Below are 14,514 nucleotides of genomic sequence, written 5' to 3'. Positions count from 1 at the left end.
AGGTTACAATTTTTATTATGTGTTTTATTTTTGCAGCATGTAATTAACAACAGTATGTATGTTCACATTTATTTGTGTGTAAATGTATAAACTTAGAAATAGAGGACTTCCCAGGCTGTGATGCAATCCTCCTTTGTTTCATTCATGTTATCCCTGTCTTGCTAATTGAACATGTTTAATTCCATTCATTATTCCAGCTTTAAACGTCTGCTTGCTTTCACAGTGACGAATGACAGAAACTTTGCACGTTTGCGTTGTTTTTCTCTCTCGAGTCAAGTAAACTAAAACTTCGGCCGTTTGCCCTGTTGAGTTACTATAATGAATGCTCATTTAGTGCCATCCATGACCGCTGACATTAGTGCACTTGTTTGCTATCATCGCTGTGCTCTGAGCCGAGTCTGACCCCAATTTAGATATAACATGACGGTTCATTCATATTAGGCCAAGTTTTTCTTTGCGATTTTTAAAAAGTTTAACGTAGGCATGACAGCATTATCAAAACGGTCTGCATTTACACGGATCCAGGAAAACGGATAGAAAACGCTGTAGTATGCACGCCAGGCCAGTGGAGAGCGATGTTTTGTGTAGAGAGACACATCTTTTAGCTAATAGGGGGACGGCGCTGTTGAGATGCGCATGCACATTTTCATTGAGATTGAAATAATCTTTTCTGAGTTTTAGACGTGAAATGTGAATCGGGGCTTATAAATGTGCTTTTTAATACCGTTGGTCGACATATATGTGTGTTTAAAGTCTGGTCTTATTGGTGCAGCAAATCCACATTTTGCTGAGGAAACGTAAATACATAGTCGAGCAGTAAGAGCTCGAAGTCAAGGAAGCCCCCATATTGTTTTGGCTATAGAGGGTATGGACATGTCGTCACTTTACCACGTGAGCACGCCAGAACGCTTCCCTGTGGGTGGCAAAAACACTCAGCAAAATGACTGCTTACAATATCAGGAAATGCATTACTGTGGTACATTGCAGTGTCCAGGGACACCTGATTCCTTTGTGAGTCATAGGGAAGTCGCAAAGATCTCCGTTGAGTCCAGCAGCTTGTAATTTCAGCGAATAATTGTGTGTTTTAGTCCCGGATTCTTTGTTTCTCCTATTCTCCTCAGCAAATATGCTGGGTGTTTTGCCACACAGGACAGCAAGTTCCTTCTTGCAGTTTACATGGAAACGAAATCTGTGGCGTTTTCAAAAAGTTGCACTCTGAGACCCATTTTCAAAAGTTTGCGTATTGAATCCTCCAAAAAGCATAATTTTTGCGTCTCGTGAAAATGGCCTCTAAATTTAAACATGAGAAAAAAGTGGAATAGGCCTACTCGCTTTTCCTCACATCACTCATGAAGGCATCCAATATCACAGACTGCGTGCAGTAATTCTGCCGCTGATGGCATGTTTTTTCCCTTATTTCCAGACTTACTCTTTTCTCGTCCTAATTTTACGAGATGCATGTTACTAAAAACACGCACAGTACTGACTGACACTTATCGTGCCGGTGTTCTCCGATCGACTCGGATATTACACACAATGTTAAACAGACCCAAAGACCTCTTCTGACAAACAACATTTTCGAATACTTATGTATGTTTATAATTACTTTCATTTAAGAAAAACATATATACCGTAACTTTGACAACTGTAAATTCTGCACTCCAGGTAAAAGACCCTGAAACATATATAATACAGAAATGAAACTATATTATGGAAGTGTGGATGTGTCAATGCTCAATGGAAAAGGTCATTCCAGCCATTTCGTTCTCTGTGCTTTGAATAATAGGCAGGTGCCCTGGATATTGAGGTATTAAGATACCTATACAGACGTACTCCTCTAGATTATCAGTCTTACTGTTCATTCACCACCTAAACCGTGGCACATTGCGTACGTGCGTGTTTGTGTGTACAAATTTCAGTCTTGTGTACTAAATCAAGTCTTCTTGCATGCCCTCAGAAGGTCAATCTGCTTTCTTCTTTTTTCAGCGCTTCTTCTTCCTCTGGGCTCAGATTATTTCCTTTCAGCCTTTAGAAGCACAAAGCAAACATATTTACATAAATATTTTTTACAACACAGAAATATTCACCAGCAGCCTGTATCACAAAGCTGGTTTCAGCTTTTACCCAGGTAAGTTTGCGTTTAGTTTGAGCATACTCCCGAGTTTTCGGGCTCAAGAAGGTGCAGGTTTTATTCTGGGTTAGCGAACCAAACCAAAAAAGGAAAGTGACATATATCAGACGCAGTGAAGCCACTCCCCATGTATCTCTCACTCCAAATGTATAAAAAAACTACTTGTAAGTCGCTTTGCATAAAAGCGTCTGCCAAATGAATAAATGTAAATGTAAATAAAAAAAAGTTAAAATATGTTAGATTGAAAATCGTGAAAATAAGTGTTTATTTGTATTGTATATTTACATGTATGGATTATTTTTCAAAACACATTCATATAATTATTATATGTGTTGATAATTTAGTATTATATAAATTGTTAACATTTATTAATTAATATTAAACATAGGATTTAAATGAATATATAAACTATCTTTGTATAAAAACAAACTTTAATATATGAAGTATTTTAAATTAAAACATACTGTACCTATTAGATTATGATCTCATTGTAAACCTATATAAATAATTTAAATTCAGTTGATTCTGTATGTATGTATTCTGTGGTCAGTAGCTGCCTACTCAAACTTCCATGGCAGCAGTTTATTCCTGCATTGTAAATGTTTTCAATTTATTAAATTTTTTCATAATGGTCTCTTCATCTTCAAAAGAAAAGTGTATTGTGCTGATATTCGTGAGAAGTCATTCAAACTGATAATGCTTTCCATGTTCCGTGTGATTGGCTGTCTGCCTCACGCGTCACACTTTCAGGTGCACAAGCCTCACAAACTCTGGATCAAACCAAAGTTGACAGAGAACGTTTATACCAAGTGTTCTGCTACAGCTGAACCTGATCTAAACCAGGTTGGGTCTGTCTGGTTTTGTCAACTTAAAACTTCAACTATGTGTTTGTTCACCTCACCTCGTGATACAGGCCACAGGGCTAAAACAAACTCAGACTTTTGTTATTGTCATTATAATTTTTCAAGAGGTCAGTTCCATGATTAATAATAATTATTAGCATGTTATACTTTCACATCATAATGACCCTTTTTTTACACTAATGCTAAATACTGAAACAGAAGATACCAGCGCAGCTAAAACAGTGAGAAAATATTCTTACCAGACTTCCTTAACTCTAGAGTTCATTTTCAGTGCATTGATCAAACATTCCACCCCATCCCTGCTGATAAAGTTTTTATTTAGCCTGAGAGAGAGTGAGGAAGTGCATGTTAATCTGAGAAAACATTTAAATATGCAAATAGGTATGTTAAGTATGTCACTCACCACAACTGCTCCAGGGTTTTGCTCTGACTGACAAGTTCAGCAAGAGCTCTTGCACCTGCACTGCCCACTCCATTATCCACCAGACTGACACAAAACAACCAAAACTTGATCAGTAAACACACAAAAAACATCTGCTGCTTTCTAAAGTAGCTTAGGTCTTATTTTAATGTGATGTTATTTCAGCCTGTCTTTTGAAGTATGAAGACTTCCTTTAGCCTTTAAGCTACAAGTTGGGAATTTACATAAATGTATATTTACATTTACACATTTGTATGCTTTTATCCAGAGGGATTCACAGTGTATTCAAGCAATACTTTTGATTAGTATGTCTTTCCTTCATTGATTTGGGCAATGATGTTTACAATGCAGGATTACATCTTATATTGTACTATACATAATTACCTTAACCATATTATTGCTGTGTTATTTTTCAGTGCATTTGCCAATGCTGCAGCCCCCCTGTCCCCTATGTGATTACCCCACAGCCTGGAAATAAACAGCCATAATGAAAACACAATTTATTTGTTGGCATAGTAAGAAGGATATTACAATGATAACTGCTCTGACGCAATTACAGTGCCTATAGACACATACAGAAATGCATTCCTCTCATATTGACCTCACCCCAAGAACTGCAAAGACCGGTTGTAGCTTAGCCCTTCTGCCAGCTGCTCTGCTCCTTGTGATGTGATGTTGTTGTTTCCAAGCCTACAAAGCAATTATATATTTTGAATGTGCATTTCAGCATCCCGGCGCCATAACTATAACAACCTTATATGAAGCACTGACCTCAATGAGAGGAAGTTTTGCTTTGATTTCATCAGCCAAGCAAAGTGTTGTGTGCAGGCATCTGTAAGCTTGTTGTTGAAAAGACTGTTGGAATATTGAAGTAGCAATGAGATTTCAATGATGTGATCAAATATAATGCATGATCATTAAACGTGGAGTTAATGCATTTGACTTTCTCACGCTAATTTTTGAAAGCGTTCGCAGTGCACTCCCTTTTCCACAAGTTTCCGGATTCCTTCATCCGTTATGTTATTGTTCCTTAAACTGTGGGATTCAGAAAAATGTAGGACCATGGTTACACTGTGAAACTGATAGCCTACACCGTCATTCAAAAACAAAGACAACCTCTGTTCTTACTAAAGTGAGTGACAATTATGTAGACATGGAAGAAGCTGCTCCACGCCCACGTCTCCCACACAATTGTTGTCTAATTGAAGCCCAACGGGATTCCGCAGATGCTTCAGCACGTACGCCAATGCTGTACACTCCACGGGTCCAATGTTACAGTAGGTGAGCTTCAGGTGTTCAACGTCCAATTTAGCCATTGTATCTTGAGCAATGCTGTTGTCTTGCATTTCATAAATACACTTGATCAGCCAAACAAAGCCTGGCATGGCATGCATGCTCTTCTTTTCACCCTCTACAGGACGAGGAATGGATTTAAAATGTCTCCGCATCGCCTTAGATAATGTCTTCACTACCTGCTTGACCTTATGTTCACGCAGAGCTGCAGGACAGCAGTCTAACAGGAGATTACGATGTTGCAGGGATAAAAGTCCTGACACAAACTGAGCTGTAATTTGGAGGTCTGGTTTCTCTACCATTTTTGTCTCATCCTCCTCTACTGAACGATTAACACAGTGTCCCAGACACTTTTGAGACAAGCCTGACGGCAGCCTGTGTTGAGGCTGAAAGAGTTTGGGGATGGCGGAGCGATTATTGCTATGATTCAGAATGACATATAGAGCAGCAAAAAAACACTGTAATGTAATGTGTAAAAATTCATAGCGTTTAGAGTCTGTCACAGACATGTCATTACAATAAATGAGAAAACCTGTGTTGATGTCGTGTTCTGTGAGAACGTGTCTTTGGAGTTCGTGTCCTGAGAACACGTAACAGGAAGCTTCTAGGCCTTCCATGGCAAGCTGTCCAAGTTTTAACACCGTGTCCAAGTGTTGCTCCAACCAGCCCTTTCTCAAAGCTCCTTGGGGCTGAGACGACTTCCGTTGAAAAAAATGCTGCAAAACCAGGAGGTACACATCTGTAACAGTCTGGGGAATACCATCCTCACCACCCAGAAGCTCCTGGTGGCATTTGGTAACAATCCAGCAGAAGACCGGGATGTGACAAAGGCTTAGCAATGACGTGTTACCCTGGAGGGACTCAATGACACGTCCAGCCATAGCGGGATCACTGTACTGTTTCTTAACAAAGGAGTCAATACCCCCGGGAGAAAAGCCCTTTAGGTGGACCTCTTTGCGGAGGTAACGTTTCAGGGACGGGCCCACAGCCTGTGGCCTACTGGCGACCACCTTCATGACTCCTTTCATTAGAGTTCCCTGCAGTAGGTTAAAAAGCAGTGTAGGTATGGGCACTGGCTGCGTGGGGCAGCAGTGACGCTCTTCATCTGTGAAACCATGTTTAAACTCATCCAGCCCGTCGAAGGTAAATAGGACAAGATGAGGGTGGTCTAGGATAAACTGAAAAACTTCGTCCTGATTTCGATCAGGCCAGCAACAATGCAGGAAGAGGAGCTCTTTTAGAGACAGCGCTCGGTGTTCTACGTTTAGCTTGCGACAGCTGAAGGGGAAAAGCAGGTAAATATCTGTGAGCAAGGCTTCTCTCGCCCAAAGCAAGTGGAGTCGCTGAAGCAGAGTGCTTTTGCCGCTACCTGCCTCCCCAGACACAAGCACAGTGTCAGCATCTTTATTAAGAAGTCCCACAGGACCCGCCACATCCTCCAGCTCTAATGTTGTAGTTTCTCCAGATCCGTTCATCACTTCAAGAAGTCCGTCAGTGTAAATGTCATCCAGAGAGAAACGTCCCGTCCCACCATAAGTGCTAAGAAAGTGGGACTGGGCAGCAACAGAACTCTGCAGCTTTTTCTGATAGAGCAAGGTGTCTGGAGAAGCTATCAAGTTAAAGAAAAAGAGATGTGTTTATAGCTTTAAAAATGTCAAAATACTTTCAATCAAATTTTTATATAACATTTAATAGATATTATTAAAATAAATGTATATCTTGTCACAAAAATATATTATTATTTAAAAAATATATATATTTTCTAAACAGAAACCCACTGATTTCAAACAAACTACAATATGATTGTCCCCACATTTTTAGACAGTAGTTACAAAAAGTGTCAGAATAGGTAGATGTTTAATACATGGAATAAAAAAACTAAAACACACCTGTGAAACGTATTGTTTCCTCAAGAATTTTATGTTCTTTATTTTCAGGTTTTGTTTGATCCAGATACTTTAGTAATGTTCTTGCAGCAGTTTCCCCTTTAAACCTCACTTGGTCCAAGAGTCTCCGAACCTATCACAAAAACAATAAATTCACTTTTTTTTCAATTGATTAGTCAAATTGTAGTAGCAATTTACCTTATTTATATAAAGTAATTCGACAGTCATCCGCAATAAAATTAGATATTCAAATGACATATTACTTAATATTGTTATTTCTTTAAAATAAGACAAAAAACTCAATAATTAAAAACAAGAGAAACTACACAAATCAAAAGCCAAAGCATTTTGAAAGTACAAGCCTATTAAAATGTTAGCATTACCTGTTGTGAGCGTGTATACACAGGTAATTGCACCCCATCACAGTCTTTGGTGGTGAAGCAGCCTGTTGTCATTAAAACATCCAAAGCCCCATCAATATTATCTCTGAGCTTTTTAACTAACACAGGTCTGTCAGTCAATAATGCTGACGTTGCAGTGGCGGGTCTGTTCTTTTCCAATAAAGCATATTCTTTCCCAAAACACAGCTCAGACTTCTGCTCCTCAGGTAAGACCTGCTTAAATGCAGCCAACAGAAGGCCTGAGGCATCTTCTCCTTTTTCATAAACAACATCCAGAAGGTGTCTGGCATTTGAATTCACAGGTTTCTCAGCAACTCGTATGCTCAGGTAATCCTCCCAGATAAGTACCTCCGAGGCCAGGAGCAGGTCAAGAACACAGTCCAGAGGTTCAGCACTGCCTCCACCACACAAGGCATCCAGAAGCAGGGCTCTTTGCTTTAAGACCAGTTGTTGGGAGCTCATACTGAAAGTGATTTAGCTCGGAGCCAACACTTAGAATGAATATATTCCTTTATAAATGTAACGCTCTTTTCCTCTTTGCAGTTTTTGTAACGCCCCCACACTTTTCCTTAAATTATACCCACTTTATGTAGGCTATTTAGGCCCATTAAAAAAAACACGTTCGTCAAATATCTAGTCGGTAAATTCATCGTCACCACGATGTAAAGTAAACAAGGTTTTGTTATAAAAAATAACTTTGAATAGATGCGCTTCCCCGATGTCAGGAAAAGTTTAACTTAGACATGCTCAAATAGCCCATCTCCCTTATCATAAACCTAACAAAAATTATATCTATCATCATTACTACATTTCGCGTGTATTTATGAAAACGAGCTTAGTCCTACCTAAAACTCAAAAGTCTGTGCGCTACCGAAACCATCGAATAGCCTATGTGTATTTGTGCTAACCCATAACGCCGACACCTCATTCCGAGTATGTTACCTCCAAATCTATAAACTTCGCCAGAAAATGCTTATCTCTGTCAATTTATAGAGAGCCTACTGTACCTATTCTGACCATCGGAACAGAAAGTGAAAGAGGCGCAGTTGCTCATTGAAATTGCACTAGGAAGTAATGAGCGGGAGGCAGAACTCGATTGGCTCAAGTTACAACACACTCTGTCATATCAGTTCTAAATGTTTGAAAACTGTAACGAGTGACGTTTATGTCCAATGTGTGCCAATATATAAATGAACGACAGCCTCGAAATAGCCATTCATAAACACCACTCAAGTTTAAATCTCGGCGTATAATGATTTGTTCCAAATAAGGTATACTGTATAAAGCAATGGTTGATTTAGCCTTAATGTCTTTTTTAATTGATCAACGTCGTATAATGTGAAAATAAATATTGAACCTCGCTTAGGCTTTTCACTGCGGTAAAGTAGCTCATCTGCAGGGGCACATCTTAAACACAGGAGGGAACTCTAACATCATATAAAATACATTGCTTTGTCACAGCACACATTCCATAACTGGAAATTTATAGCCTATTGAATTTTCACATGCATATGTAAGAAATTAGATATTTTAATTTACAATCAACCTGTTATCTCCAATGTTTTTTGCGTTTTCTTATTCAAGTTTTTTTTAAGAAATAGTGAAGTTAAATAACATTAATTTCATTTATTTAAGTGTTATGAGTCTATCGAGTCCGTTACAATTGGTCTTTTCTCCACAAAAACCGACCCACCCCTGAGCTTTCCTGTTAGAGCATGGCTGTAGCAACGCCAAGGTCATGGGTTCAATCCACAAACTTAGAAAAAAAAACTGTATAGTATAATGCAATGTAAGTTGATTTGGATAAATGCATCTGTCAAATGCATAAATGTAAACACCGATTTGCCATTGGCCCAGTAGTACCGGGTTAACCCAAGGAAGGCATGTACCTGGGTCTTAGTGACAGGTCGGGGGCCGTCTGGGCGGCCTCTACCTTCTTTGGTTGGGGTTGGATGACTCCGCGTCCGACTCGAAAACCCAGGTACTGAGCTTCCGCTAGGCCCAGGCGGCACTTCCTTGGGTTCGCAGCAGGACAATTACGCCAGGGGACGTCCAAATCTCAACCTGGATGGCAGTAGATTCTTCAGCCAGCAGCCAGAGGTGTGTGATCCGTGTCAGATGGGCTGCTTGGACCTGAACTGGGAGCTGCTCTTTATACAACCCTTGATGGAACTGTTGGGCCGCCGCCAATGGTTACAGCCCCACCAAGCGAGGATCTCATCATTGTTTGGCAGTTGGAGGGAGAAGTAGGCACGCTGTGCCTCGCTGGGCAGGGAGGGGGCCAGGAGCCACGCCCACTCGCTCTTGTTCCAGGCCTCTTCAGTGGCCATGACCTCGAACGTATGGAGATAAGCATCTATATCGTCGAGCGCGGTCAACTTTGATAGGTGGTGATGAGCTGTGGTGTGGGCATTTGGCAGGGGTACTTGGGCTGCAGATGCTTGCAGCATTTCAAACGAGTTTTCCAGCCTCCCCTGCTGCTTGGTTGATATGTCCGTGAGGCGGCGGATGGTTTCCTCCATCTTCACCGGGTGTCGGGGACAAAAGGAGAGAGAGTAAGAGAGAGAGCAGTTTCCTGTGGGCGAGATGACAGATGTTATGGCTAAACGTGTCTCCTCTATTCCCGCATTCTCCACCAACTGTGGCGGGCAGAAAACAAGACAGACACAGTACTTCATAATTTTAGCTCCAGAGGGTGATTTATTAGAAGATGTGTATGTGAAATTAGTGGTGAGAGCGGTGGGGGAATTAGCTCTGTCCGTTTCAGTCGTGAATCTTGTTGTGAGGGCTTCAGGGGCGTCAAAGTATTGGGGATTGTGGATCCGTGATTTGTGAGATGTTCCTGCTGATTGTCAGCCGCTGGTCTCTGAAAGGGGAACAGCAACACGTTAGTCATGTAAAACTAGCGGAGAACAAGCTCACCCTCTCCTCTTCCTCTGCCACTTATATGGGGTGAGCTTGATGCGGAGCAGGTGCCCATGATCGGCAGGTGTGGTGTCCTGATTGAGCCGTTCCCTTTGGCGATGCTGATTTGCCATTGGCCCGCTCGCCACAAAGGCAAAAAGACCCATTCTTACTTAAATCCAAAAGACTGTTACTTGGAGATGGGCAGAATGGTCAAGGTGTAACAGGGTTTACTGGTAACGTGTTGGGGTGAGATGTTGCTTCTCGCTTCTAGATAACACAGGTCAGGCAGTCCATAGCAATGGAGGAGATAAAACGTTGTAGAATCTATTAGCTTGCCCATTTCAAAGTGTTTATCATTCTCAGGCATACTGTATGTGACACTTGCTTGGACCTCTAAATGCATTGTATTTATTTTTAGAGTGAAAAGCAAGACTAACGGCTTTACTGTCTGTAAAGATGTCCTTCAATGTATTTGTTTGTCATGCTGAATATGTTGCATTTCTGCCATTACATTAGACACAGAGGAACAGTCACCGCAGCAGCCAGCTGACATTTGTTGACAGTGACAACACAATTAGCAAGTGATTGACTTAGCTGAATGTGCTATAGCTTTCTCACTCTCACTGTGAGGGTAAAGACAGAACAGCAAATACATATCAGGAAAACTAAATTAATGATAAAATCAAATTGGAACCCCTCTTCAAGCCAGGCTTACTGGTATGTTGATAAAGAAGCTGATTTGTTTGTTTTCAACATTTAAAATAACATGAATTCTTTAAATTGACTTTATATGGGATATACTGAGGTTTATAATACAGGTTTAATATAAAAAATATACTTTTGGGTTAAGAAATGTTAAGCTTCTATGAAGATGTATGTTGATTGTTCTCTGATTGTAGTCATGTCTTTATCTTCTCCGATCACAGTCTTGCACCTTCCATGATCACAGTGTTGCTGTTCACATCTTCTGTGATCACGGTGTTGTTCACATCGGTGTTGTTCACATCGGTGTTGTTGTTCACATCTTCTTTGTTCACAGAGTTGTTCAAATCTTCTCTGTTCACAATGTTGTTGTTCACATCTTCTCTGATCACGGTGTTGTTGTTCAAATCTTCTCTGTTCACGGTGTTGTTGTTCACATCTTCTCTGTTCACGGTGTTGTTGTTCAAATCTTCTCTGTTCACGGTGTTGTTGTTCACATCTTCTCTGTTCACGGTGCTGTTGTTCACATCTTCTGTGATCACGGTGTTGTTGTTCACATCTTCTGTGATCACGGTGTTGTTCACATCGGTGTTGTTGTTCACATCTTCTCTGTTCACGGTGTTGTTGTTCACATCTTCTCTGTTCACGGTGTTGTTGTTCACATCTTCTTTGATCACGGTGTTGTTGTTCAAATCTTCTCTGTTCACGGTGTTGTTGTTCACATCTTCTCTGTTCACGGTGTTGTTGTTCACATCTTCTGTGATCACGGTGTTGTTCACATCGGTGTTGTTGTTCACATCTTCTTTGTTCACAGAGTTGTTCAAATCTTCTCTGTTCACGGTGTTGTTGTTCACATCTTCTCTGTTCACGATGTTGTTGTTGCTGCACGTGCGAACCAGTTCTTACTCCGTTATATGTTAAATTTGCACGCGTCAGGTCCCAGACAGAGTGGCCAGGTCACCGAGTGCACCTTACCAGATGGTAAGGACATTAGGACATTTCTTGCGTGGATGTTATTTTGCATGGATGTTATTTTTCACAAGCTAGCTTTAAGCAAACAGGTTTCGTATGTTCATATTTTACTTATAGCTTGAGTTTCTCATATAAAATGTATTTTATGTATTTTTCTCTGACATTTTGTCTACTGTTTTAACATTAAATTGTATGAAAAATTGTTATATTGAAAAGATGGAAAAAAACGGATATGTTTTTGTTTAGCGTTTTTTATATTAAAGTGTATTTTATATATAGTGGGTGAACACAGAGTGAATTTTCAGCGGGAGCGGGGAGGTGAAATAAAATTTAGCGTGTGTGCGAGACAAAAACAACTGTCCTGCGCAGACCTCTAATCCTCACCTCTTTTGATTGCACTTTTGGCTGTACCTTTTAAAACCCACTTATATCTCCGTCGCACCTTCAACAAACCCACTAAAGGCTGTGGTTGCAGGATTGGCTGCAGCTTGAATGATCTCACTCATGGCACTAAAGGCATCCAATTTCATCATCCATTTATTTGCTTCGTATACTTTTAACGTCTTTGGCAACATCTTTAACTTGTTCAAAATTAATTGGCTGGCCATTGTTGTCAAGAGCAACAACAACGTAATCATTTAATTTACAGTTTATATTACTGACATCATAAATTTCAAGTTCAATATTATAATTACATGTGAACATTTTTTTTCATTCATGAAGGATTGTGTTCGTATTTTTTTCCATTGTTCACCACTTTTACTGCCAGTGGTTGTTATCAGATGGATCTTCAGGATTGTCCACTAAATGCCTTTGGACAAATTCATCAAATGTTACTCGTCTGTATCTGATGTGCAATGTTTTTGGCAAATACACAAAAATTCTGATTGTGTTTAGAAGAAGTTTATAGTAATAGTTTTAACAGAATCCTTCAGGAAAATGATGGATTTGCTTGTCTTGTTTATAGACCATAAAGCTGCAGGGTTTTTCCACCTAAATAAATATAGTTTATGATTAATGATACAATTCATGGAACCATTGTCAAGGATATAAACATAAACATAAAGTATGGTTTTGAGGTTTAATATCCATTTCCTAAAGCTACATCATCAAGGATTGTATACCAGTTCTCAGTGGTAAAAAAGCTGAATAATGCCATTAAACACATCCTGGCTCGGCCTGAGTCCAACTGGGCCTTCTAAACAACTTCTAGACAAAGTGGGACGAGTATACCAGTACAAGGTCCTCCTCTTCGGCTAGGGCCTTTCACATGGGACAAGATCAAGCTCTCCCCCACGCAGAGCATCTCTGTTCTCGACAAGGAGTTAAGGGCCGTTCACACGGTGATTATAACTAAAAAAAAAAAAAACTGGGGTTCACATTACAACTATAAGATAAAATGTTTTTGTTTTTTTCGTTGGATCACTTTCAGAGCGATTTTTCCAGCTGATGAACGCTAAAACATAGTACTCTCAAACAGTCTCTGGCAGATAATGTTTTACTATTAATGATCGCAATGCTGGTTTAATGTCTGAATTACAGACTGTACTGGATGGAGAGCAGTGTGTTTAGGACCAGGTAATATATGTAGCACATAAAGGTATATCATTCTGAGCAAGCTGCATATGCTTTACATCCCAGACACGAGTGCACCTTCAGCTTGCAGAGAGAGCATCCAGTCTTTGCTGTCATATTTTGGAGAAAAGGCGTTTGGAAATAAAAACGAAAGCAACAGTAGCAGGTAAACTATCTATTCATTTTATTTCTTACTTAATGTTTGTCCTTTAGTATGGTGAGCTGAAGTAGGCTACTATATAGAAAAATGATATTATTTATTGAGCATACATCTTAAAATCCTACCTTCAGTGACAGACTCTCTAGATGCAATTTTTCAGGATTCAGCTTCACATTTTCTCTTAATTACAAATTTACACAGGGGCAGGGCAACTTGGTCTGCAGTTGCAATGCTGCACAAATTTTCCCTGATCCTTGCTGTGAGCTCTAATTCAGAAAAAGAGGAGTACAATGTAGGGACATCCCAACAGAGAAGGGAATATGACTGATATCCTAATTTTGGCTTCAAACTCGTCAGCTATGTGAAATATTCATCCAAAGCACTAATAAAAAGTGAAAGTGACCTATTTGTCAGATATGGTGACCCATACCCAAAATGTGACCTCTGCATTTAACCCACCCAGAGAGTAGTGAACAAACGCACAGCAAGTAATGAACACACATCACCCGGAGCAGCTGCACCTATCACTGCACCGCCTGGGGAGCAAGTAGGGGTAAGGTGACTTGCTCAAGGGCACCTCAGTCATTAGCCGCCAGCCCTGTGAATCTAACCTTCTGGTCACAAGCCCAACTCTCTAACCATTAGGCCACGGATGCCCCAGGTCATGGACACCAATAGGTTCACTGCAATTACTGGACTGTCAGTGATTTGTTATGAACTGTATTTAAAACAAAGCATAAATAGATGTGAACTCATACTGAGAAACGCGAATGATGTGCATTGGGATGTGTGATTGCCATGAACGCATGTCAAAAGTGCCTTACACAAGTTAAGATTTCAACTCGTACCAGAAATACATACCAGAAGCTCATTGACACCTGATGCCCCGTTCACACAGAGCGACATGATCTCATTCAATGGGAACTAAGAGAGATCCAACGGCACGAGCAACGGTGACTGCTGGTGTGGGACTGAACCCCCTGCGGAAGGTGTCCCCTACAATGATATATGGAGTAATAACTACATGTAGAACTTTAAAAGTGTACATTTACAATTAAGCATTTAGCAGACACTTTATATTATACTATTTCTTTGTTTCTGAGTTAGTGTGATACCTGGGATCAAACCCATGACCTTGGCGTTGCTAGTGCCATGCTCTAACCAATGAACTACAGGAAAGTTTAAGAGTAAGAGTACGTTTAC

The 14,514-nt window shown here is 40.2% G+C and overlaps 1 protein-coding gene across 1 annotated transcript; it reads right to left on the bottom strand.

Annotated features, from left to right (window-relative positions):
* Positions 1-1,562: 1,562 nt before the first annotated feature.
* nod2 (nucleotide-binding oligomerization domain containing 2) lies at positions 1,563-8,071 on the bottom strand. The gene is made up of 10 exons (XM_079455885.1): positions 6,978-8,071; positions 6,598-6,727; positions 4,544-6,317; positions 4,367-4,450; positions 4,187-4,270; positions 4,022-4,105; positions 3,800-3,883; positions 3,398-3,481; positions 3,234-3,317; positions 1,563-2,026 (listed from the first exon to the last, which is right to left on the bottom strand). Exons 1-10 carry the CDS (start codon positions 7,455-7,457, stop codon positions 1,954-1,956), a joined length of 2,961 nt encoding a protein of 986 aa, XP_079312011.1. The 5' UTR covers positions 7,458-8,071; the 3' UTR covers positions 1,563-1,953.
* Positions 8,072-14,514: the final 6,443 nt, after the last annotated feature.

The sequence above is a fragment of the Barbatula barbatula genome, assembly GCF_947034865.1.
Source record: "Barbatula barbatula genome assembly, chromosome: 1".
Classification (NCBI taxonomy): Eukaryota; Metazoa; Chordata; class Actinopteri; order Cypriniformes; family Nemacheilidae; genus Barbatula; species Barbatula barbatula.
The sequence above is the reverse complement of the archived record's forward strand: the minus strand, read 5'-3'. Positions and strand labels throughout refer to the sequence as shown.

Bases quoted from the DNA above. Each gene is read 5' to 3' on its own strand.
- nod2 (XM_079455885.1), bottom strand. From the start codon at position 7,457: ATGAGCTCCCAACAACTGGTCTTAAAGCAAAGAGCCCTGCTTCTGGAT. The intron at 4,106-4,186 runs GTCAGTGCTTCA...ATTGCTTTGTAG, and splicing joins CAAAACTTCCTCTCATTGAG to GCTTGGAAACAACAACATCA. The intron at 3,482-3,799 runs GTAATTATGTAT...GTTTTGTGTCAG, and splicing joins ACAGCAATAATATGGTTAAG to TCTGGTGGATAATGGAGTGG.